The sequence below is a fragment of the Lissotriton helveticus genome, chromosome 4_1 (assembly GCF_964261635.1).
Source record: "Lissotriton helveticus chromosome 4_1, aLisHel1.1, whole genome shotgun sequence".
Lineage (NCBI taxonomy): Eukaryota > Metazoa > Chordata > Amphibia > Caudata > Salamandridae > Lissotriton > Lissotriton helveticus.
Window position 1 is genome coordinate 130,330,185 of NC_136063.1, and position 26,859 is coordinate 130,357,043.

General features: G+C 49.3%; 1 protein-coding gene across 1 annotated transcript in view; it reads right to left on the bottom strand.

Annotated features, from left to right (window-relative positions):
- Positions 1 to 26,859, bottom strand: part of LOC144828412 (uncharacterized) — a 2,343,931-nt gene that overhangs the window by 513,094 nt on the left and 1,803,978 nt on the right. The window contains exon 24 of the mRNA XM_078686536.1: positions 17,564 to 17,593. Coding sequence (XP_078542662.1) covers positions 17,564 to 17,593 — 30 coding nt within the window. The remainder of the gene's footprint in view (positions 1 to 17,563; positions 17,594 to 26,859) is intronic.

Here is a 26,859-nt window from a genome sequence, read left to right on the forward strand (position 1 = left end):
CGACCTCTTTCGGGGAAGACAGAGCTGATTGCCAATCTTCGTCGTCCAATTCCAGCCCGTCTCCAGTCCACACTTCTCGAAGCCGGCCGAGCTGATCCGCTCGGTTGTTGATCAACTTCTTGTAGATCAAAGAGATAGTGCTATCAGGGAGATGACCGTCAAGTATACGATCTTCAAGGGGGGAGGATTCAGGGATGGCGGCACCAGAAACTAGAACCGAAGTCAGAGCATGACGGACCTGCAGGTATCTAAAAAACTCTCTGTCACTCAATTCATATTCATTCCGAAGGGTCTCGAAGGATTTTACTGCTCCGTTCACCCAAAGGTCACCCACTCTACAGATACCAATCATGTCCCAGCGGTCAAACCCCTTCGTAGTCCAGAGACATCCCAAACGTTCAGACGCATAAAGTGGAGTCGCCAGCGTGACTCGATCAACCCAGCCCATGCTCACATTCGCAGCTCGCCACACATTAACTGCAATCCTAGTCGGTCCCGTAAGGTGAAGCCCAGCCGCCCTGGAATAGAGCACTCTATTGAAGTCTCCACCCGGCAATTGAAATGTATCCATCTCAAAAGCCGGATTCGGGCCGGGTGAGTATACCGAATGGTTGATGGCGGACAACTGGGAGGCCCAATAATATCTTCTGATGTCAGGAAGTGCCATACCCCCATCATACCAAGGGATGGTGAGCTTCGCAAGGGCAATGCGTGGACGCCCGTCCCAAATCAGCTGTCGCTGTAAACCCTCCACCTCCCGGAAATAACTAGTAGGGATGTCATCAAAAGAATTCTGGAGTGCATAAAGAAATCGCGGTAGGGACATCATCTTGAAGAGGGCGGCCCTGCCCAGCGGCGACAAAGGTAATTTACGCCACCGGGCCACGTCCAGCCTCAATCTACGAAGTGGGGGAAGGAGATTGCGTTCGAAGCGGAGCGACGAGTCCAGTGTAATAAAAATCCCCAAATATTTAAAGCCCGATTGAGTAACCTGGATGGGAAATCTACGTGGTAGCGGAGGCAAGCCGCCAGAAATAACATACACACAGGATTTAGCCCAGTTTATAATCAAGCCAGAGTTCTTGCCGAACGAGTAAGGACGTCAAAGAGGACATTCAAAGATTTAAGCGGGGAGGTAAGATAGAGAAGAATGTCATCAGCGTAAAGCGAAACATGATCCTCAAAGTCGGGGGACCACCGTATACCTTTGATAGACGCAGCTAGCGGCTCCAAATGCGAGAGCGAAAAGCAGCGGAGACAAGGGACATCCCTGCCTGGTCCCCCTACCAAGGGAGAAGGGTACCGACACTCGACCGTTAACAACGACCTGCGCCAGGGGATCGGTATACAACAGCTTCACCCATCCGATAAACTCAGGGCCGAAACCAAACTTCAAGGGGGCAGCCCAAAGGTAGGGCCACTCTATCGTGTCGAAGGCCATCGAGGCGTCCAATGAAGTCAAAATGTCCGGTTCCGTCAGTGACCCCGCTCTCGCGAGGACTCCATGAAGGCGCCGCAAGTTAAGGGCTGTGTTCCGGTGCGGGATGAATCCGGATTGGTCCGGATGAATCAAGTCACCGATGACCACCAGCAGACGAGTGGCAAGAACCTTGGCTAGCACCTTAGGCTCAGCGTTTAACAGGGAGATGGGCCTATATGACGCACAAAGGTCTCGGGGTTTACCTTCTTTAGGAATAACCACTATCGTGGCCAGGCGCTGGTCATAGGGGAGTGTGCCTAGTTCACGAGATTCCAGAAACATCGCACGAAGATAGGGCGCAATCTTATCAGGCCGCAGCTTGTATAACTCAATCGGCAGGCCGTTCGGGCCCATGGCCTTGCCCGAACGGAGAGATTCAATAGCCGCCGCTATTTCGTCCGTAGAGAACGGGGCATCCATAGACACTCGCTCCACCTCGGAAAGGCAAGGCAGATCTATGTCACGCAACAAGAAGTGGGAGTCATCTTCGTCCCTAGCCGACACCGGGGAGTAAACAGTACGGAAATAATCCGCAAAACATTCCACTATCTCAACCGGGTCAGTCACTCGCACACCATCCAAAGTATGAATCACAGGTACAACACGATTCGCTCTTTCCTTCTTGTCCAACCAAGCAAGCAATTTACCCGCCTTATCCCCAACATCGTAAAGTCGGCCCTGTTGTTCCCTGTACATATTCTTGGCAGCGTCCGTGACCAGGGACTTGTAGTCAAATTGCGTCAGACCAAGGGCATGGAGTTTGTCACGAGTGACACCCAACTCCAAGTCAGCCTCCAACCCAAGTATTTCCGTCTCCAGAGCCACCACCTCCCGACTCCCTGCCTTCTTAGTCGCAGCGATAAGAGATAGGGCCTGCCCACGAATCACCGTTTTAAAGGCCTCCCATAGGGACACTGTAGAGGAGACGGACCCTTCGTTGTCCAGAAAGTAGTGGTCTAAGGACTTGATTAGTTGATCACGTGTCCCAGGAGAGCTCAAGTACCAAGGATTGATAGGTGCCACCCGCCCCACTGCCTCCATACCCATTTCAAAACAGAGCCAGAGCGGGGAGTGGTCAGAGATGCCCCGGGCCAGGTGTCTAATCTCCCGGACCGAGGAAGCCTGCGCAGCTGGCATGAGGAAGTAGTCAAGGCGGGACAAGCTCCCATGAGCCCCGGAGTGCAAAGTATATTGGAGCTGGGTGGGATGCATAAGTCTCCAGCAGTCCACCAAACCAAAGGTATCCAGGAAACCACCCAGCCACGCTTGGGCCGAAGGAGTATCCCTGGGGGGGTGACGATCAATCAAACCCGAGAGAACAGAGTTGAAATCACCAGCCATGAAAAGAGCACCATCAGGAAGCCCCAACAACACTCGGCCAACATCTGAATAGGTGGAGGTCTGCAGGCCAGGGGGTACATAAACAGTAAACAGGGAAAGGGTCCTGCCCTCGTACCTTCCCACGAGGGCGGCATAGCGCCCCCTATCATCCAGGAGTAACTCATCTATCTCAAGGGGAAGGGAAGACCGGACAAGAATGCCCACCCCTCTGGAGCCCGTAGTAAACCCCGAGTGTGCAACAAGACGATAGCCCCACCTATTCATCGCATGACAAGTATTACCCACTAGGTGTGTCTCTTGCAAGAACACAATATCAGGAGACAGTCGTCGCAGATATCGTAACACCACCCCCCGTTTTATACGATCCCCCAAACCATTGACATTCCACGACACAAACCTCAACCCATTACCCCCCATCCCAACATGTGACGCAGGAGCCACCCCACAAAGAGCCAGGTACTGAAAACAAAATTGCAAACATTACATCGCCTTGAAAAGAACAGAACACGACCACAAACACCCCACCAACCCACCCCCAACACCCAACACAACACCCCCCACCCTGTACCCCTGCAGTAGACTCAAAAGCCACCCCAACATGCAGTGTGCCTGTCGCCAAAACAACCCCATTCTACAGAAAGACCCCGGAGGAGGAAAGGGCCCTTGTCCCACCCACCACCCCAAGGGGAGGAAGAGGAGGGGAATACACAGAAAACAGAAACCACACAACTACGGAACCCCAATAGAAAGTGTCTTGTTACGGAGGCAGGGGCCAAGATATTGCTTTCAGCTCTCCACGCCACCCTCGGCTCCACCCGGGTGTTCGGTGGAGTCAGTCAAATTAGTCCGGTCCGGTAAGGAATCCAGCCAATCACTTACGATCTCAGGTCGATCAAAGAAGAATGTTCGCTCATTGTACTCAACTCGCAGCCGGGTGGGAAAAAGCATGGCGTATTTCAGTCCCAAGTCTCGGAGACGCTTCTTGACCCCACGGAAGCCCATTCGCTGTCTCTGGACAAGCTGAGAAAAGTCTGGGTAGAAATTAACAGTGGCATTCTCAAAGGCCACCGGGCCCTTCACTCTCGAGGCCTGCAGGATAGCGTCTCGGTCCCTGTTGTGAAAAAGCTTGGCAACAATGGGCCTCAGCGGGGCGCCCGGCTTGCCCTTCCCACCCGGAACACGATGGGCACGTTCCACCGCAAAGAATTTACTCAACCCAGACGGAGCAAGGTAGTTCTGAACCAGGTCTTCAACAAGGAGATCAACGGAGTGAGCCTCAGGATTTTTCGGAACGCCAATTACACGCACGTTACAGCGACGTGCCCTGTTCTCAAAATCCTCCAGACGATGGGACATAAAATCGTTCGCCGTTCTAAGATTGCCAATCTCCGTCTGAAGCTCCGAGACATCGGTCGTGAGACTAGTTGTCTTGAGGTCCAATGACTTCACCTTCTCATTGGTCTTAGACAGATCGGCTCGAATCAGATTCACATCAATAGCCACAGTGTCGATTTTGAGAGCCAGGGCTTCGTACTGCTGGCCGATAGTCTCCTTCATGTTAGAGATGGCGCCCATGACGTCCTGTAGGGATAGCTCCGCCGGAGTAGCCATCGGGTCCCCCATTGCACTCGGGGTAGGCATGACGGCACCCGGGGACAATTTAGACTGGGTATACCGGTCCATGACGTTAGACTGGACCGGGCCCCCACGAAGGGGAGTCTTGGCCTTCCGTCTCTCTTGGTCCCCTCTGCCAGACATGGTGGAGAATGAGCCCCCGAGGGACCCTCGCGACCTGGTGAAAATGGCCGCTGAAAAACAGGGTGCCACCGTCCAAAAATCACCAGCGGGGGCAAGTCAAGGTGAGAGACGGCCCGGACAAATCCAAATCAGGCGAAAGGCTCCCTTACACTTCTTCGTTGTTGGATCAGCCACCGGCCAGACACATCGGTAAAGAGACGTAGTCAGAGTGGGAATCGAAACCGAAAGTTAAGGGGGGGACTCAGAGGGCGAATCCCACTGCCGCTGTTGTTCAACTCAGACACGGCATCAGAGCCTCGCCAAGTCCCGGGTGTGTCCCAAGGCGGGCCTAGGGAAGTTCGAGTCGACGTATCTTCGGTGCCCCTGGTCCAATTCAAAATCCGAAACCAGTATTGAGTGCAGCCCAGGTTCCTCTTCAATAATCCCTTTGAGAATCCAGGATATTGTCAGGATATTATGCCGGGAGTGGCGGGGGTCCGGAGAGCGCTGTGCTCACGCGGCCATCACGGATGCCCGCTAAGCTCCTCCCGAGAAGATTCTTTGTCAGGCTTTATAGTCAGAAAGCCCAGCATACACACTGTGACACTGGGTAAAGTGCAAACTTAAAACAATTTAACTAAACTTCTTTCTAAAAACGAATTTTAAAAATGCACAAAGAAAATTATAAATGCTCCAACAGTGGACTAGATCGGTTCCTACTGTATATGGCCGCACTTCCAATAAGAAAACGAGTTACTTACCTGTAACTACGGTTATCCAGTATTGGTATCTTTCATAGATTCACATGCCTGAATCATTCCCCGTCGTCGAGGCGGGAGTCCCACGGTAAATTATATACAATAGCAGTGCCTAAAAATTTCTTGTAGTAGGCTGGAAAAGCCCAAAGGCCTAACTAGGCCTCAAAACTTAGCATCCTATCTACATCATTATGTAAAAAGACCTGAAATAGTAGCCTCAGCCAATCAGCTGTCCTCACCCTCTAGAACCTTCCCAGCTCAGGCAGTTCTCCTCAGATTTTCCCAGCACAAGTGAGAATGAGTATCCATAGAAAGAACTGCCCTACCGGGGAGGAGGGTGGGTGCATGTGAATCTATGAAAGATACCAATACTGGATAACCGTAGTTACAGGTAAGTAACTCGTTTTCTTATCCAGTATTAGGTTATCTTTCATAGATTCACATGCCTGAATCAGAATAGCAAGCAGTAACATCATGTCTGTCGGTAGAGGAAGGTGGGAGACAAAGAAAAACATATATCTATCCCCACTCAACCAGGAAGGTAATAGAGTACAAACTTGTTAACACAACATATGCATCAAAACCTTCATAAAACATCACTGATAAACAGTATTATAAATACTTAAACTTTAAAAGAAGAATAAAAAAGACCATAAGCTATCCAACCTTAGTGAAGAAGATGCTGCAGCACCGCATCACCAACAGCTGTGTCATCATGAACCGCCGACTGCAGACAGTAATGTTCGGTAAAAGTGTGTACACATTTCCAAGTAGCAGCTCGGCAAATGTTCTCCAGCGTCACTCCAGCGAAAAGGGCCGTAGACGCCGACATTGTTCTTGTGGAATGCGCTTTGACCTTCCTTGATAAAGGTCTGTTGGCCTTGTCATGACAGAAAGTAATTGTAGAAGACAACCACCTGGCAATAGTTGCTTTTGTGACAGCGTGACCCAAGGTGGCTTTGCCATAAGCAACAAAAAGTTGTTTAGATTTGCGGATGTCCTTTGTCTTCTGAAGATAAAACTTCAGACACCTTTTCACATCCAGGGAATGTAAGACCTTCTCCGCAGGAGTTTTCGGATCCGGGAAAAAGGTTCTGAGTTTGACCGGTTGATTAATGTGGAACTGAGTTGGTACTTTAGGAATGAATTTTGGATTGGTTCTAAGCGTAACAAAGTCTTTAGAGAATTGCAGAAAAGGGTGAGTAATAGTGAAGGCCTGTATTTTACTAACTCTGCGAGCGGAAGTAAGAGCCAACAAGATTGCCACTTTCCAAGTCAGAAACTTTAGTTCTGTTGTATGAATCGGTTCAAAAGGCCTTTTTAGAAGCTGAGAAAGAACAATATTCAGATCCCACTCAGGAGGAGGAGGGCGAACTGGCGGAAAAGCTCGGAATAACCCCTTAAGGAATTGTTTGATCAAAGAGGATGAACATAAGGATGGTTTGTTGGAACTCTTCCTGAATCTGGATATTGCTGCCAGATGCACTTTCATAGAAGAAAAAGCTAGACCTGCCTTAGCCAACGACAGTAGGTATGGAAGGATGGCTTCAGGAGGAGCTTGAAGTGGAGGAACCTCATTGTCTCCACACCATGAGCAGAATCTCTTCCACTTGAAATGATATGTTCTGATGGTACTCTGCGCACGTGCTTGCGACAATATCGCCCTGCAGTCCGAGGAGATGTTTAGGTCCTTGAACTCCAGGAAGTCAGGAGCCAAGCGTGCAAGTGCAGCGATTGAGGATCCGGATGATGGATTTGAACTCCCTCCCTTGTCAACATCGACACTGTCGGTTTGAGACGAAACGGAGGTTGTTGAGAGAGCAGAAGGAGCTCCTGAAACCAAAATTGCCGTGGCCAACGGGAAGCAATGAGAATGAGAGTGCAGTGTTCCCTCTTCATCTTTTGCAGCACCTTCGGAATGAGCGGAATCGGAGGATAGGCGTACGCAAACAATCCGGTCCATCTCATCAGGAGGGCATTTCCTCTTGACCCCCGTTCTGGGAACCTGCTGGCATAAAACAGGCATTTGCTGTTTTGTTGCGTGGCAAACAAATCCAGCGTCGGCTTCCCCCAAAGCCGAAAGATCATCTCTACTTGATGTTGTTCGAGCTCCCATTCGTGACAGCCTGTGAACGTTCTGCTGAGACTGTCTGCTAGAGAGTTCCGAACTCCTTGTACATGCTCTGCTCAGAGGGATATGCCGTGACGCAGGGCCCATTCCCACATCTCCTGAGCTTCCAGTGACAGGGTGAGAGATTTCGTTCCTCCCTGTTTGTTTATGTAGAACATGCTGGTGGTATTGTCCGTACGCACCAGCACGGACGAATTCACAATCCTTGGCAGGAAGGCTTGTAGGGAGAGAAAAATGGCCCTTAGTTCCAAGCTGTTGATGTGCTTCTGTTGGTACTGACGAGACCATTTTCCCTGGATCTGAAGGTCCGGAAGGTGACCTCCCCAACCTTCCATGGATGCGTCCGTAGTCAGGGTGAACTCCGGAATTTCTTGGAGAAAGGTGAGGCCCGGCGACAAGTTGTGTGCGTTTGACCACCAAAGAAGAGCGTGTTTCATTTTCGCAGTGACTTTGATGCGGTTGTCGAATGATCCCTCGACTTGCTTCCACTTATTTATTTATTTATTTATTTATTGGCTTATATAGCGCTTGAATCCACTCCAGCAGGAGTATCTCTGCGCTTTTTTGAAACCGGTAGGACATTAGGCATAATATACAGATGGAATTATATTTCATTTTTAAACAGAACAGTTTTTAGGAGTTTGCGGAATGTCAGATGTTCTTTACATTGTCTTAAAGGCAGAGGGAGTTTATTCCACAGCTTAGGACCGGTAGTGGACAGAGCTCTACCTCCGTGTCTGACCTTTTTGACACGTGGTACCATAAGGAGGAGTTCATTACTTGATCTGAGGGATCGTGCCGGGACATAAGGAATACATTTCCGCTCAAGATATGCCGGGCCCTGACCATTCAAGCACTTGTGGATCAGACAGCATATTTTAAATTTTGCTCTCTGTCGGATTGGAAGCCAGTGTAGTTGTTCGAGGAGGGGCTTAGAAGCGGTTCTCGGAGGAGCATTCAAAACAAGGCGGGCTGCGGTATTTTGAATAACTTGTAACTTGGCCAACACTCCTTCATTTGCAGAGAGTAACAGACCGTTACAATAATCGATCCGGCTAAGGATCAGTGCTTGAACAAGAGTTTTCCTAACAGAGTCCGGTAAGAGTGGAAAGACTTTGCGGAGCAAACTGATTGTGTGGAAACATATCCCTGAAATATAGCTGGTATGTTGTTTTAAAGACAGGTCGTGATCCAACCTAATTCCTAAATTCTTCACGACCTGTTTAGGTTCAGGGACTGCTCCTAGTTCTGGTGGCCACCATTCTGGAGTCCATAGTATTTTTGCCTCCCCAAACAGCATGACCTCCGTTTTGCTGACATTACATTGGAGATAGTTGGTCGACATCCATTTTGCCACTTCTTTCATGCCTGATGAAAAAGAGTTCCTAACCTCAGCAGAAAGAGTTTTGAAGGGAAAAAGGAGCTGTGTATCATCTGCGTATGATACGGGGGTAAAGCCGTATTTGCGCAATACTCCAGCCAGGGGTGCCACATAGATATTAAAGAGAGTAGGGCTCAGACATGCGCCCTGTGGCACCCCCTTAGTAATCTCTATTTCTGCTGAGCGATATGCACCCATGGTGACTCTCTGGGTGCGATCAGATAGGAAACTCTTTAACCAGTCAAGGGCTTTGTTCTTAATACCAGCGTTCGACAACCGTTGACTCAAGATGGTGTGAGACACGGTGTCGAACGCTGCTGATAGATCTAATAGAACCAAGTTGACTGAAAAGCCCTTGTCTTGGTAAACATGGAGATCATCAGTAACCGAGAGAAGGGTGGATTCTGTGCTGTATTTGGGGCGGAATCCTGACTGGGAGTCATCCAAAGCTTCTACAGATTCTATATGTCCGGATAGGTGGCGATTCACATGCTTTTCCACCAGTTTCCCCAAGAATGGTAGCAGGGAAATAGGTCTTAAATTAGTCAAGTCGGACCATAATAAGGCGGTGTTCTTCCTTATAGGTCTGACAAGAGCTCGCTTCCATTCCTTTGGACAGTGCCTGAGATAAGTGAAAGATTTATTAATTCAGTAATCGATGGACATAATTGTTCATCCAGTTCAGGCATTAGTCTGGCGGGGATAATGTCCTCTGGACTCCCACTTTTAATCTGTTTTAGAAGGTTAGATGTTTCTTGTAATGAAATACGTGGAAATATGTCTAAAGAGTGTGCATCCGAAATAGGTTTTGTAAAATTCAAGGAGGGATCGAAATCAGGAGGAGTGGCCAAGTTTAAGCACACTATTTTATCATAAATTTTGTTAATTTTATCTGTGAAAAAGCAGGAAATTTCATCACACAACTGTTGAGATGACATGTCAGGGGCTTCGCATGCAGTGGGTTTAGCGAAAGTTTGCAGTATTTGAAAAAGAACCCTGGGGGAATTCCCTGCCTCTTGTATTTGTGATGCAATGTGGGCTTTTCGTGCAATACGAATCGCTTTATGGTAAGAGGATAATGCACTCCAATATATATTCTTATCCTCTAAAAGATGGGATGTTCTCCACCTTTTTTCTAATTTACTGGCACCTAATTTAAGAGTTCTTAAATGGTCAGAAAACCATATTTCTTGCCTTTTGGCTGGCCTCGATTTAAAATGCTTTAGTGGGGCGATTTTCTCTATGACTTTCTTTTTCTCTCCTTCATATTTATGTAGAGCAGTTTCGATATTATCCACTGGTGATAGGATAGGGGGGTTAAAATTTGCTCTAAAAGTAGAGTTGGTAACTTTATGCCACTGTCTACGTATGCACGGTATAGAGCTGGAGCGCAGAGGGATAGGTGCTTTAAAGGGGGAAATAAATTCCACAATAAAATGGTCAGTCCAACTCACCTGAGTTGCAGGCGGGCAGGAGACAGGCGGGACATTGGAGAATATTAGGTCTAAAGTATGACCTGCCTGATGGGTGGGTCCGCTATTCCTCAGTATTAAACCTAAAGATGATAGGTCTGTTATTAAAGATTGTGCCTCATTACAGTCTAAGTTCTCACAATGTACATTAAAATCTCCAACTAATAGGAACTCATTGTCGCTATTAATATGAGGGGCTAGTAATTCTACCAAGGTGTTAGTGAAATCCTTGTAGGGACCAGGTGGCCGATAAACTAAGGCACCTCTGTAGTTTTCTTTTGGAGATGTCTGTATTTTAAAAACTAGAATTTCAATATCAGGGGAGCTAAGTTCCTCAAGAACCGAAATTACAAGCTCTGACGAAGTAACTCTTCTTGCAACGGTCTCATTCTGAGTCTCGCCATAGGAATGAGGCTGATCGCAGATGAACACATCCCTAGTAGGGAAGCGTATATCCGAACTGAAAGTGACCTTCTTGCGAATATCTGTCTTGCTAGGTTTACGAGTTTGTTTTGTCGCTCTTGTGTCAGGTATGCTTTGCACTGGCATGTGTTCAAGATTGCACCCAGAAATGTCAATTGTTGACGAGGTTGGAGCTGAGACTTCCTCGAATTGAGGGTCAGTCCTAGATTCGAGAAGAGAGAAAGCGTACTCCTGACCGCTTCCATTGTTGAGTTTCTGGTTGGACCTTTTAACAGCCAGTCGTCGAGGTATGGGAAAACTTGCATTCCCTGGGACCTCAACATTGCTGCCACTGGAGCCAGGCATTTGGTAAAGATTCTGGGGGCCGATTTTAGGCCGAATGGAAGCACTTTGAACTGGAAATGGACGCCGGCCACTTGAAACCTTAGGAATTTGCGGTGGTTCGGGTGAATAGGGATGTGGAAGTAGGCGTCATGTAGATCCAGAGAAGCCATAAAGTCCCCTTCGTTGAGACAATTCAGAATGAACTCTGTTTCTTTAGATATTTGTTGAGTTTGCGCAAATCCAATATTGGACGCCACTCTTCCGAATTTTTCTCCACGAGGAAGAAGCGAGAATAAAACCCCCTTCCTGTTTGAGAAGGAGGGACTCGTTCTATCGCATTCTTGTGTTGCATCTTTAAGGCTTCTTTGAAGAGTAAGTGAAGACGAGGGGGAGGGGGACCCCTGGGCGGCGTTGTTGGAGGCTTCTGCAAAAACTCCAGAGTGTGTCCCTTGCTGACCAAATCCAGGACCCACTGATCTGAAGTTATCTTCCGCCATTGGTGGTAAAAGGCGGAGATTTTGGCGCCCAAGGGAAGGGAAAGGTGAGTGGCTGACATCCGGCAAAGCTCATTGGCGCTTGTTGGAATCTCGCCCTTGATTGCCTGAGCGTCGTTTCCCTCCTTGCCGAGAGAAAGAACCAGAGGCAGGCTGCCTGTAAGAAGATTGGTAGTAAGGCTTGTTGTAGGTAGATTGATACTGACGATTTTGTTGGTTGGAATAATTGCCTCTGGAGGAGTAACCACGGCCTCTTGCTCCCCTAAAGGATCCCCTCTTGTATTGCAGGGTACCAAGAGATTTAGCTGTATCAGTATCAGTTTTAATAGCCAGTAAAGCGTCATCAATGTGCTTCCCAAACAATGATTCGCCATCGAATGCCATGTCCAAGATTTTGGTTTGGACCTCAGGCCTGAAGGTGGTAGCCCTGAGCCAACCTTGACGCCGAAGCACAGCTGCTCCAGCCAATTGTCTAAAATTGGTGTTTGAAATGTCCAGGGCGCAATCAATAATTTCTGAGGCCGCCCTTTCACCCTCTTGTACAATTCTGCGCACCTCCATCTGATGTTCATCAGGGATCAACTCAAGATATTCCGTGAGCTCGGACCACATTTGTCTATCATAACGAGCCAGGATAGCTAATGAATTAGCAGCTTTAATGGAGGCTGCTGCATTTGCTGAAAACTTCTTTCCAATTGCATCAAGCCTTCTGCCCTCCTTGTCAGGTGGCGTTGAAATGGGAGCAGAAGGATTTTTGCATTTTTGCTGCGCAGCCTGGGATATGACAGAATCGGGTCGAGGGTGACCTATTAAACAAGCTGGAGTATCAGATGGTGCTCGATACTTTTTGTCTATCCTTGGAAGGACTGCAGGAATGGAAGCGGGAGTTTTCATTATGTTGAGGCCTTCCTTCCATATATAATCAATAATAGGAATAGCTCTGACCACTCTGCGATATCCCTCTTTAAAGTCATGTAAAAAGCAGTCCGACTGCTCAAATGTGACAGCCAACTCAAATCTATTAGCAGCTCTCTGCATAATATTGTGGAAACCGCCTATATCTTCAGGTGGAGAATCTGAAGGACGGGGTGCAGGTGGAGAAGGCATAGGAATTACATAATCCTCCCAAGGATCCACAGGTGTTCTATCCGGCAACTCTCCCTCTTCCCTGCTTTCTTCATCATCATTGGAAGAAGTGTCCGTATCCTTTTGAGGAACTGGAGCAGTATTTTGCTTTGGCGACAATGAAGCCCTTGGTGACGGAGGTCTTGGCACGTCAACTGGAACAGGTGACCCAGCGGGTGCAACCTGATTTGATGGAAATCTCTGGCGATAATCCGCCAACATAGCCTGCAAATCCTGTATTAAGGAAGTTGGTAAATGTGTAGTGTCCTCAGACCGAGAAGGTCTAGTATGAGGTGACTGATATGGCGTGGAATAAACGTCATGTGTATAATGATCATGGACTTCCTCCTCATCATCCTCCTGATATTTAATATTTAATTGAGAAGGGTGACGGGCAATCCCAAAAGGACCATCATCCTCTTCTCCTTCATCTAACTCCTCTTCCATGTATGTCTCCAAAATGTGCGATGGCAAGAGTGGAGAAATATGTGAATAATCCTGCCTTTGATACGTTTTCATCTGAAAATGAGTGTATTGTATCTTTGCTGGAGGTGAACCGTGCAACAGATGAGCAGATGTCAGTGCGGAAGCCACTGTTACCGGGATCTCTGTCGACGGTCCTGTCAATAAGAAAGATTTTGCCGTCGACGAGGTCGTCAATGGTATCTTCGTTGACGAACCTTTCGTCGTCGGGACTGTCGATAGCATCTTCGTCGACGAGTCCCTCGTTGTCGGGACCGTCGATGGTGTCTTCGTCGATGAGTCCCTCGTCGTCGGGACCGTCGAAGGTGTCTTCGTCGACGAGTCCTTCGTCGTCGGGACCGTCGATGGTGTCTTCGTCGACGAGACCTTCGTCGACGGGTCCGTCGTTGGTGTCTTCGTCGACGAGTTCTTCGTCGACGAGACCGTCGATGATGTCTTCGTCGACGAGTCTTTAGTCGACGAGACCGTAGATGATGTCTTCGTCGACGATGAAGTCGGCTTTGTTGTCGTCGACGGAGCAGAAGATTTAGTCGACGGAGCCGTCGTCGACAAAGACGTCGACGATGGCAACTTGGTTATAGTCAGCAATGGTTTAACAGACATCAACGGTGAGGTAATAGCTGAAGTGGTAACCGTAGAAGTAGATGAGGAGGCAGAAGTCAAAGTAGTAGTAGGTACAGACACCAGAGAAACAGTCTTAGCCTGGGTTGTACTCACAGTTGAAGAAGCCGATGCACTCCTAGAGGGTTCTGAAGCTTTCTGAGAGGTTTTAAGTTTTTTCCTTCTCTCAGGAGAAGCACCTTCTTTGGATCTAACTCTCTTGCTGGAGGTAGAGGCTTTGTCCTCATCATCAGTGGAAGAAGACTTCAACCACAAAAGAACCCTTGCCTCCCTATCCCTGATAGTTTTCTGAGGGAAGGTACGGCAAATTCTACAGTCCTTCACAATATGTGAAGGGTGCAGGCAATAATACAGTCAGAGTGCTGGTCATCCACATGGACTCTCTTCTTGTAGCAGGTCCCACAAGCTTTGAAAAGAGCCTTCTTTTCAGACATTTTAAGGAATAAAGATCAAAAAACTGAGTAGGCACTCAGGGAGACTCCCTTACACACGAAGTGCGGTGAAAATCTGAGGAGAACTGCCTGAGCTGGGAAGGTTCTAGAGGGTGAGGACAGCTGATTGGCTGAGGCTACTATTTCAGGTCTTTTTACATAATGATGTAGATAGGCTGCTAAGTTTTGAGGCCTAGTTAGGCCTTTGGGCTTTTCCAGCCTACTACAAGAAATTTTTAGGCACTGCTATTGTATATAATTTACCGTGGGACTCCCGCCTCGACGACGGGGAATGATTCAGGCATGTGAATCTATGAAAGATACCCTAATACTGGATAAGCTTAAGAAATTGTCCAGTTTAGACTTTTTTCGTGTGTGCGTGCGTGCGTGTGTGTGTGTGAGAGTGAGAGAGAGGTGGCTGCAGGAACTCACCTGACAGCGGCGCCAGGGTCCCGCTGCTGGGGGGCTGCTGTGCTGGCCCCCGCTGCTCAGCTCCCGTCGCAGCTCTCTGCCCGCAGCTGGAGGTAGCCCCCGAGGGTGACGAGGTGCAGCGCCAGAGATAGTGCCAGGAAGCCCTGCAGCAGCCAGCCGCACTCCCGCCAGGGGGCCCTGGGGGTCATGGGCATGGCACCGGGAAGCAGGGGGCAGGGGGGGCTCTCTCCGGGATCTGCTTCAACCAGCAGCTACTGCCCCATGCCGCAGAGCCGAGAGCCGGGCCCGTGGAGACCAGGGCTAGTGGCAGACACTGCTGGGAGAGCCTGGGAGCCGGGATGCCAGCGGGTGGGAGAGACCTCACCTGTACCTTGACGGTCGGTGACTTGAGTCGGGAGTCATTCGATATCGAAGTCAGTCACAGTCACAACGTCACAGCGGCGGGCTTCCCGATGATTGGCCTGCACTGCTGCACACGTGGACCACTGGACCAGCCAATCCTATCGGCTAGGAGGGCACCATGACTGCTCGCCCGGTCGACCCTTTGCAACCCCGGGGGCTGCGGCCCGCCCCCTGGTCCTTTCTCTAAGGGGAACTTCAGCAGGAAAGTATCTACGCATGCGCGGGCAAGTTTCTGCCCTAAAATTCACTTGCGCAGGACTGCTGCAGCTGAGTGGACTGTCACTCAAGCTGCAGCAGGCCCAGCCCCCTGCGCACTCCGGAAAAGTTGGGTCACGTGACGTGTCTCCCGGCCGGCGGGTAGCGCGATCATTCTATATTTTTATTTTATTATAGTAGTGACGACGCGGTGGGTCCATGGGGCTCAGTGGGGCTACGCCCCTACGCCCCAATGGACGCACCGCTACTGAGCTCTTGGCTCAGAACACTCTTGGATTGGGGTTGCCTCCACCTCCGTTCCTATAGAGCGCCCTGTGACCTTAGCGTATAGAGAAGTGGATAAGAGAAAAGAGGGGTCCGCAGAGGGGCCTCTCAAGCAATGGACTGCGGGCGCTGCACAGAAGACATTCGCCCATCGCCAGGCTCCTAGTAGTGCCCTTAGGAAGTTCGAGGGGGACGAAGCGCAGTGCAACAGGATGCAGTGGATGACTGCAGACCCACATAAAGCTGCACTTCCCTGCATTAATGTATACAGGACATTGGGGCATATCTGCAACAGACAGTGATAATTATCGCTAAGTGCGCTTAGCGCAAGTTTAATTATCGCCGGCTATCGCTAAATTAAATCGCAGAGACAGCGCGTTATCATCAATGCGTATCTCCAAGGCGATAAAAAAATCCAGCGATAGCGGCACAATGTGTGATTATTGCTGGAAATCCAGTGATAAAACACAGCGATAGGCAAATCCTTGATGATAGGGCAAGGTGAACTTATACTTACAATCCACCTTCCATAGGATATAGTGGCTAAGTCAGATTGAAAGCAGGCATTCAGAAACCAGCGATAATCGCAGTTAGCACTACTTTTATCATCGCTACGCGGGTTTACGGCCAGATTGATAATAGGAGGAAGTTGTGTTAGTGACATTTTCCATGTTATTTTAGTAAGGTACGCCCACTATGCATATCATTAGCGTTGCGATGCTGGGCGTTAAGTAAACGGGCCCTGAGGCATGGAATCACGTGCTAGTGTGTGCTTGCTGATAATGCGAAAAAATTATCGCTGCTTTTCGCCCGAAAAGGGACGCTAAGCCCCAGTGTGTGCTACCAATGTGTTGCAGGGAGTGTGGCATTCTAATGTACCTGCTTGTTGTGCTGCTGTGACAGCTTGTGTATGGAAGCTGGTGGGGGGTGCACACGAAGGCTTTGTCGGACACTACCAAGCCCCTTAATATAAAAATGCTCCTTTCGTGTAGCGTTTCTAACTGCACTCCTCGCGTTTCTTACATTCTAAAAGGCATTTATTTCCAGCAGGCCTGTATCCTGTTTAGCAGCACTCCTGAGCTACCATACATAAAACTCTAATGCTTGTGTGTAGGAGGATTGTCTGAAAAGGATATGTTTCACCAAACACAGGAATGCAAAACGTAAATATTTTCAAGGTACACACACAGGCAGCTCATCCAGTCCAGTAAATTTTTTGTTTCCATTTGGGCACCTCACCCTGTAGCCTTGTGTGCCCCGGGAGTGTTTATGGGCCATACAAACACGTGCCATACTGAAAGAAAGCGCAGCGCCTATGTTTATAAAAACCTATGTGCATGGCGGACCCTGAAGCGGGTACAGGGTAGTAAATAACTAGTCCGCAAACAAACACTTGAACACCTACAGTGTAGGAAAACTGTAGTTGGTCGGTGCTGCTGGACTGAAAACGGAAGTGATGAATCGCGAGAATCAACCAATAAGGACCCATGAAATAAGAGTGACGCAGGAGTGAACATTTCGCAAGCAGCAGGTGGGATAACTCTCTGCATAGTGATTACTGCATGTGTTGCAGACAATGTATGCACACTTCCTAGGCTTGACCTAAAAATGATGCTCCTCATAAACCATGTGCTTGTTTTCTCAATGTACGTGAGACAAAAACGAATAAAATATTTTATTAAAAAATGAATAAATAATTATATAAATGGATTTTGCAGCAGCTGCATGCAGCCCTGAAAAAGTTCAGCATTCAGGAATAAAGCCCAACTACACCTATCCCAACAGCCATAGTGCTCACTAGACAAGGGTGTAAGCTGAGGGCACTGGCATGATCAAGTGGCAGTTAGGGAGTGAGAGGGGGGGGAGTGTGTAAGCATATGGTTTTAGGCAGAAGTGAGTCACTTTACTCATGTTTTATTCCTGCAACGAAATCAACACAAACAATTTAAATGCAAATGACCCCCATATCTTGATGCATAGTGCTGTGTGCATGCTGCCCAATAAGAAACTCAAGCAATTATTAAAAGAGGGGTACAGTACTAACTAACCTGTTGTTGCTTGGTTGTTCATGTTAGGACCTGGTGGGAGAAAACAACAAGGTTAAAACCATGACTGTATATCTTATAAAATATATCCAAATGATAACATTTCCTTAATATTGGCTCTAATATCAGTGCATAAGACAAGACACATTTTCTACAGTAAATCAAGTGACTTTAACCAGAAAATAGGGTAATGAAGCACTTGTGTCACATACGTAAGGAATAGTTTCTTACCCGGAGATCAGCCCTAGGACTTCCGACTTTGCTTAGGGACTTTTTTTCTGCCTCTATTTAACTATCTTGATAGAAAACGACCAGCAGAGGTCAGTAAAATACCAGAATTGCTTTCTGCTTGTTCAACTGCCTCTAATTAACTATCTTTATAGAAAACGACCAGTATAGGTCAGTAAAATACCAGAATTGCTTTTGCTTATGGACTTTCTTTTTAGGTTGAGCTTCGATTGACCTGTGATATCTGTTCTGTGGGGTTTGGCAAACCCACCTATTGTCATTGGTTACTATCTGTGCATTCAGAAATGATGGCTAGGTATTGGTGCATTTGTGTACATGACCCTCCTTTGCTGCTTAATTCTGTCCCTGGCGATTTCACCCTGAGAAACATTTGTTTGGCCATCACTCGCTCTACGGCGTGTGATGCCCCTCCTCCTTGTTTTCAATAACGGTGTCAAATGCTTTTGATTTTTTAATTTGCGCTGTCAGTTTCATACAGATTTATAGAGCCCAATTTATAAACCAGAGAGATTAATTGCTTAGCCTAGAATCACTGGATGTTCGCCGCCGAGAATCAAACCAGGATCCCCAGCTCTCAAGTCAGCAGCTCTGCTGCACTTCGTCTTGTCCTTTCCTGTGATACTGATTTCTGTTTACCTGCTGCCACGCAGATACAAGGGGAACAAAGTCTTCACTACCTTTGAACACTATAGTGTTCCATGCGAAATAGATCTGCTTCACCTGAAATTATATGTCCCCTCGCCCCCACCCTTGCACTGTCTTGCGAAACCTGGAGGTGGAGATTCCGTAGCAAAAGAACAAGTTACTTACCTTCGGTATAGATATATCTGCAAGAAACATAGGTTAGTTATAGATTCCTTACCTTAGAAATACCCCCAGGCATCAGAATGGATCTGGAAAGTTTTTTACCCCTGCACGTCAGAAGGTGGCGTCGGTCAACTACTCGTTCGTCGTCGCAGTCGCTGGGATCGCGTTGCGGTAGCTACTTAGACGCCGCCCTCGCGTGCTGATGTCAGTTCTGTACATGACTTTCCACGGCAGAAGCGCAGAGCCATTCAAGACACTGACCACTGGTGCACAAAACCAGGACCCTGAAAGGAAGTCCTTAACCCTAGAAGTCAGTTCGCAGAATGGGGAGGATGGGTGGGACGGTAATGAATCTAAACTAACCTACGTTTATTACAGATATCCTTCCCGAAGCTAAGTAATTTGTTCATCTGAAAGAAACACTTAGTTATAGATTCCTTACCTTAGAATAGATAACCCAGCAATATTAACCCCGGAGGTAGGTCTACGAACTAAGTTCACATCAGAAAGTCCTGGAGAACAGAACGGCAAAAGAAGCTGTCTCTCCAGACTTGGCTGTCCAGGCAGTAGTGTTTGGTGAACGTGTGCAGCGATGCACACGTAGCTGCCTGACAGATGTCATTTGGGGGACTCCTCATCCCAAAGCAGTGGTAGCTGCCGCGCCCTGGTGGAATGGGCGTGCAGTCACACTGTAGGCTCCTTCTTTGCCAAAGAATAGCCGGCTATGATGCACAGAATGACCCACCTGGAGATGGTCCGTTTGTGCACGGTCCGACCTTTCCTAGCGCCCATGTAACCGAAAAAGAGCTGGTCATCCACCCGGAATTGTTTGGTGCGATCCAAGTAGAAGGAAAACGCACGTATTGGATCCAGACAGTAAAGCCTCTCTTCCTCTTTTGAAGGATGCAGTGGCGGGAAAAAGGTGGGCAAAGTGATGGTGTGGCCAATGTGGAAAGAAGTAACTACCTTGGGAAGAAAGGAAGTTCAAATTCTGAGGACGACCTTACCCGGATGAAATGCCAGACAGGGAGGCTTGGAAGAAAGAGCTTGTAGCTCACTCACCCTGCGCACAGAGGTGGTGGCCACCAGAAAGCAGTTTTTAAGGTTAAAAGTCTGAGAGGACAGTTATACAGCTGCTCAAAAGGAGCGCATATAAAGTTTGTAAGAACAAAGTTCAAGTCCCACTGTGGCATTACGAAGGTAACAGGAGGAAAATGATGAGTAATCCCTTAAGAAAACGATTTACAACAGGGGATTTGAAAAGAGAAGGCTGATCAGGAAGTCTAAGTGAGGGTGAAATGACTGAGGGATAGCCCTTTAGAGTGCCCAGAGCTTAACCCTCCTGGGCCAAAGAAAGATGCAACAAGAGAACCTCAGAAAGAGGGGCGGAAGGGGGAACCACAGCCTTTTATGTGCACCATGTCACAAATTTGTTCCATCTGCAGGCTTTTACCGTATTAGTGGAGGAAGCCTGGCTGCCAAGATTACATCACAGACTTCAGGAGGCAGGTCAAACGTCGTCAATTGCTGCAGCTCAATCTCCACGCAAGGAGGTGGAGGCTAGACAGGTTCAGCTGGAGGACCGTCCCCTGCTGCTGCGACAGAAGATCCCCCCGAAGAGGCAGTCTGATTGGAGGATCAATGGCCATGTGTAGCAGCGTGGGATACCAGACTTTTCACACCCAATCAAGAGCCACAAGAATGACTAGAGGCCGGGTCGCGCTTGATCTTCTTCAGCACACTGGGCCGAAGTGGTATAGGCGGAAAGGCGTATAGAAGACCGCAACTCCACTCGCGACAAAAAGCGTAGCCTAGCGAGTGCCTTAGAAATTCCAAAGGGCAGAATTGCTGCCTTTGCGCGTTCTCTTCGGTGGCGAACAGATCTAACCAAGGCTCCACCATTGCTTAAAGAGACCTTGCAGCACCTCCAAGTGAAGACACCATTCGTGCTCCATCATGCACCTGCGGCTGAGTTAATCCGCCCTGGCGTTCAGGGAACCTGCCAGGTGTTGAACCACCAGGGATACGCCCTGATGATCCAGCCTTGTCCAGAGGCAGAGAACCTCTTGACATAGGGTCCATGATCCCACCCAGCCCTGTTTGTTGCAGTACCACATTGCGGTGGTGTTGTCTGTGACCACCTACACTTCTCTTCCCCGGACAGAGGGAAGGAGTGCCTTCAGTGCAAGAAGATGAATCGCCCGAAGCTCGAGAAGGTCTCTGTCTCCGATCTCCGCCTCTCACATGTGCCCACCCCATCCCAGAAGGGATGTGTCCATCAGCACTGTGTATTCTGGTTGGGGAAGGGAGAGGGATCTGCCATTGACCCAATCCTGGCTCGTTAGTCACCACTGCAATTGTCGTGCAGTGCCCTCCGAGATCTGGATGCAATCGGACAGATTCCCCTGATGCTGTACTCACAGGAACTTCAGGTCCCACTGCAGAGCCCGCATACGCCACATTGCGTGATCTGCCAGCAGTATGCAGGAGGCCATGAGGCCCAGCTGCCTCAGGTCATCTTGCCCAAAACCCAGGATAGAGGCTGAAAGACTGGAATCATAGCCCGAATATCCCAGACTCGCTGTTTGGGAGGATAGACCCGAAACTGCATCGTGTCCACAACCGCTTCGATGAAATGGAGCTTCTGAGATGGAGTAAGATGTGACTTCTTGATGGAGAACCCCAGAGAATGCAGGAGGTCGACCGTAGTTTGGAGGTGGGAGAACACAGTCTGGAGCGAACCCATCTGCAACAGCCAGTCATCAAGATAGGAGAAGATTGGAACCCCTGATCTGCGCAGATGAGCTGGTACCAGAGCCATCAATTTCGTGAACACCCGAGGGGCGCTGGTAAGGCCAAAGGGGAGACCAGTGAACTGAAAGTGCTTGTGGCCTACCGTGAACCGTAGGTAAGGCTGGTGGGGCGGCAGGACGAGGATGTTAAAGTAAGCATCCGGCAAGCCTAATGGCACCATCCAGTCTCCAGGGTCGAGGGCAGACAGGACCTGAGCCAACATCAATATTTTGAACTTCTCCTTCCGGAGGAAATGGTTGACGTCCCTGAGATCCAAGATAGGATGCAGGCCTTTGTCTTTTTTGGGCACCAGAAAGTAGTGGGAATAGCATCCACAACCTACTTCTGGGACAGGAACTCGCTCGATGGAACCCTTGTCCAAGAGTGCCAAAACCTTCTGTTGGAGAAGGGCCAGATTATCCGCCGACATTCGATGGTAAAGAGGTGGCATGGATGGAGGGGTAGTCTCAAAGGGGAGGGAGTAGCCCCTTCAGACTATTTGCAAAACCCACCTGTCCAACGTGATGGTGCGCCAGTGGGGGAGGTGATGGCGAATCCACCCACTGGCGATTGGAGGCCCTGAAAGGTCGGACTAGGAGAGTTTGGAGGCTGCTGCAGAGGGGGCTGGGGTGGACTGGCCTGTCCGCTGGCCCCTAGAACCAGGGCATTGGTTCCCACGACCCCGGCCGCGGAGGGGTTTAACAGCTTGCGCTGGCCTGTGGCTCTGGGCAGGACGTGGCAGGGCACCGCTTCCGTAGTCACAAAAGGGGCAAAACTGCGCAGGGCGGGTGGTGGAGAGGCCCAAGACTTGGCAGTAGCGCGAGAGTCACCGAACAGGCGATGGCCATCAAAGGGCATGTTAGTAAGGGTAGATTGGACATCCCTGGAAAAACCAGTTGACCTCAACCAGGCGTAGCGTCGGAGGGCTACCGAACTGGAAATAGTCCTGCCTAGTGAGTCGGCTGTATCCAGCCCACAGCAGATGGTAAACTTCGCTGCGGCTCTCACTTTGTCAACTGCACGAGAGTGTATGGCCCAGGCCTCCTCCGGGCACTGAGGCAGCACTTGCTCAACCGTATCCCACCCGGAGTGGGCGTAAAGGCCCAACAGACATGCAGTGTTTACTGACCACAGTCCCAAGCTGGAGGGAGAAAACATCTTCTCCCCAAGATGGTCCAGCTTTTTGGATTCCCTATCCGGTGGAGCAGTAAGGAATGCGTCCTTGGAGACGGAGCCTTGGACCACCAAGCTCTCAGGGGTGGCGTGTTGAGAGAGGAAAGTGTGGCCGCCTGGGGCCGGGCGGTGGCGTCAGGCAATCATCTTTTCCACAGAAGCCCCTGTGTTAGGCCTGGACCAGAGGCCCAAAAGGATGTTCGTGAGGGCTTCATTAAATGCTAGCAGGGGTTCCGAAGAGCGTGCTGCTGGTTGAAGCACCTCTGTCAGAAGTTTAGAACTGACTGCCACCGTAGGTAGTTCGGGGTGGAGCGCCTCGGCCCCCTACATAACACCACTGTGTATGACAATCCCTCCTCCATAGCCACGGTAGGAGACAACATGCCAAAGTCTGGTGAGGTTTCCAGACCACTGGCCTTACTTAGTTCCTCTCTCCAGTCCGGTTAATAACCTAGCTGGTCAATTAAAGAGTTCTCAGACCCCTCACAGTCCTCCTCACCCTCCTCTGGCTGCCAATCTGGCTTCATAGAGCCAGGGTAGAACAGGGGCACAAAAGTACCCTTCAATTGCGGTCCGGCTCTGTGTCTACCTCAAGGTGGAGGCCGGGATCGACGTTGCCTGGGGACACAGCCGCCGCCGCCTGTGGACGTGGTGCCGGCAGAATCGACGCTGGGGGAGGAGTAACAAGGTTGACCGGCGCCGATCTGGATCAAGGCCTGGATACGAGGGGACCCTGCAGCCCCAGAGGCCGAAGTATCCTGTGTCAAAGGCCCAGGACCCCCAGCCGAGTCCACGGTGCCTGAAGGCGTGCCATCGGAGTCCGGCTGCCCAAAGATGGCATGCATCACTTCGTAAAACTGACAAAGCTGGGCAGGGGTCACTCCAGGTCCCGGCAAGTGGGGGAAATCCGGAGCCGACCCTTCGGGCTCGCACTCAGAGCCGCTGAAGGGGCACCACCTCCATCCCTCGTCGCGTTGACCTACGGATGGCAAGAAGTCAAAGAACGACGTTGCTTCTTTGACTTCTTCTTGAGCTTCGACTTACCTAACCCTGAGTACGAAGACTTGGACGAAGAACGTGGTGGCTCTGTGACCGGTCCCTCAACCTCCTACATGACCGGGACCTCGAGCGGCACGGAGCCGACTGCCGGGCCTCAAGAAGCTTTCGGGACTGCTCCCGTAAAGACTTCGGATTCATGGTCCGGCAGTCGGAGCACGACTTGTGGAACTGCGAGCCTTGAAGCGGGCATCCCTCGCGCGCCTGGAGTCGATGGACTCAAAGAACAATGTCGACAAATGTCGAGAAAAATTCAGTCAAAAAGTGACTGGGGTACTGCTCTCTCTGGGTCTGCGCTTGCTGGCATGGTAAAAGAAAGAACTGATGTCAGAGCGCACGAGCAGTGTCTATGTAGTTACCGCAACGTCATCCCTGCGACCACGACAACAACGACGAATGCGGGGTGCCACTTTCCAACACACAGGGGTACTGCTGACGAAAAACCTTTCTGGATCCAGTCTGACGCCTGGAGGTAATTCTAAGGTAAGGAATCTATAACTAACTGTTTCTTTCGGATACAATAAAGAGTATATTGACAAATGGTGAGACCTTTCTCAGCGTGTGGTTATTTTTCTTTTCCCAGCTCCAATGGGATTCAAATGGGGTTATATGTTACCTTAGCTGTGCATCAGTTTCTTGTTTTCATCAATATTTTCGTCAGGTTTGTTTGATTTGAACGTATTTTACCTCAAGTTAAATAAACCGACTATGCATTAGATATGGGCTTCTGCCTCGAGACTCGAGGGTAGGATGAATTTGTTTAAAGGAACAGTCTCTCTGTTGCTTGATCCTGTTTTCTGAATCATTGGAGATGCCTGCACACCCTGTGACTGTGTTTCTTATCTGTCGGAGATACTCCGGGATACAGAGGGATCATGACTTTGCATGAGGGGTAAGGTTTGCTCCTCTTCTCATTCCCAATCATAATCGTTTCTCTGCTTTGCCTCGCACCTTGATTCAGTTCAGGGTGTGCAGACCGAGTGAGCAGGGCAGGGAAGCATATTACCTGAGAGAATAAAATCAGGAGGTAGCCTATTTAGTAGAATCATTCAGCTATGGGTCCTGCTCTGATATACTTCTGCCACCTTGCACTCACCCCCTTCACTGTAATGCTTCAGCCTTCAGTTTTCCTCAGACCTGGAACCCCTATTTCCATGCAGTTCCTGTTCAATAGCTGTTGGTTCTGGAGGAACAACCCCCGCTGCCAGGTTCTACCAGAGTTTTGTGGACTTTGTTAATGCCCAAGATGGACTGGTCTACAGAGCTTCTAACATGCCTCGGTTGAGTGACTGTGTCATATCCAGACAAAACTATGATCCCTTCGGCAAAGAAAAGCTTGACATTCAGTATCTGAAGAAAGAAATGAAGACTGCACCAGCTTCCCCATATAGCAGTCACCTTCCATGGAATACGTGAGCAAGAAAGTATATAGTACAAGATCCTGCAGATTTACACAGCGAACTTAACACCCGGAGAAATTAAGTGATTTGCCCAGAATCACAGGATGTTGCGCCACCTAGTCTCGAACTGGGTTCCCCAGCACTCAAGTCAGCAGCTCTGGCCGCTGCGCCACATGCTCTCCACTGCTGTGCTACTTCTTTTCTTTATATTTTTACCAGATGGTCCTCTGCCTATTTTATGTACTTTTGTTGCCACTGCAGCATGTTATGTATTAATCTTTAGCAATGAAATATCAGGTCACTTTCAAATGTGAGTTGTTCACATATCGGTTGCATAATCATAAGTGTATCAAAATCTCCCTTCAGACAGGTGGCTCACTCTTATCATCGTAAGATTTTTTTCTGCACTGACTGCACATTATGAGATCCGTCAGAAGGCAAAGAAAAAACTGTACAAGGAAACAATTTTAAGGAAGCAGATCAAACTAGAAATGAACGTACGGTATTCTAGGGCATGTTTTGTTTTCGCACATTTCTTCACGTTCGAAGCAGAATTTGCTCTATTAGAGCTGTCATGTATTATTGTTCTTCTTGTGAGTTTTGAATTCCCAGCTCATCCTCTCCCTCACCAAGGACCCACACACCGCCAAAATCAACCTCCACGAGGGAATGAAGGCCGTCGCCGAATGGATGAGGAGCAGCAGACTAAAACTGAACTCAGACAAGACGGAGGTTCTCATCCTCTGACCCACCCTCTCAGCCTGGGACAACTCTTGGTGGCTGACCATGCTGGAAACAGCACTAAAACACCCACCAACCACGCATGCATCCTAGGAATCATCCTCGACTCTTCCCTCTCCATGTTGAAGCAGGTCAACGCCGTCTCCTCCTCCTGCTACAACACCCTCCGCATGCTCCGCAGGATCTACAAGTGGATCCCTACCGAAACAAGAAGAACAGTGACACAGGCCCTCGTCAGCAGCAGGCTGGACTATGGCAACGCACTCTATGCAGGAATCCCGGCCAAACACCACCGACGACTGCAACACATCCAAAACACCTCCGCCCGACTGATCCTCAACGTCCCTCGCCGCAGCCACATCACCCCCCACCTGTGATACCTACACTGGCTCCCTGTCAACAAGAGGATCACCTTCAAACTCCTCACCTACGCACACAAAGCCCTCTACAACACCGGACCAGCCTACCTCAACAGAAGACTCAGTTTCTACACCCCAACCCACCATTTCCGCTCCGCCAGCCTCGCTCTCGCCGCTGTCCCCCGTTTCCCAAGAACGACCTCCGGCGGCAGATCCTTCTCCTTCCTCGCTGCCAAAACCTGGAACACCCTCCCTACCCACCTTCGACAGACCCAAGACCTGCTCACCTTCAGAAGACTCCTCAAGACCTGGCTCTTCGAGCACTAGCAGCACCCCCCCCCCCCCCCCCCCCCCCCTCAGCGCCTTGAGACCTTCACGGGTAGGTAGTGTGCTCTACAAGTACAATGCTCGATTGATTGAACAAACCTACCAGTGGCGCTTTCACAATCCAATTTCTCATCAAAAATTTGCGCTTTCCTCCCAGTTAAATGCGAAGTTTGACCCTATTTAGCCATTATTTTGATTGCCCTATCACATTCCACCTCACCAGTAACACAAGCTTATATTGGCTTATAACTAAGGATGGACATTTTTACAGAGATACAAAGTACTATACTATTTATAAACGAGTGATTAGAAAACCAAACTGCTGTTATTGTCACCTTGTTTTGTATTGCTTACTTCTTCAGCAATGTAAGCTCTACATAACAGGCATAGTATA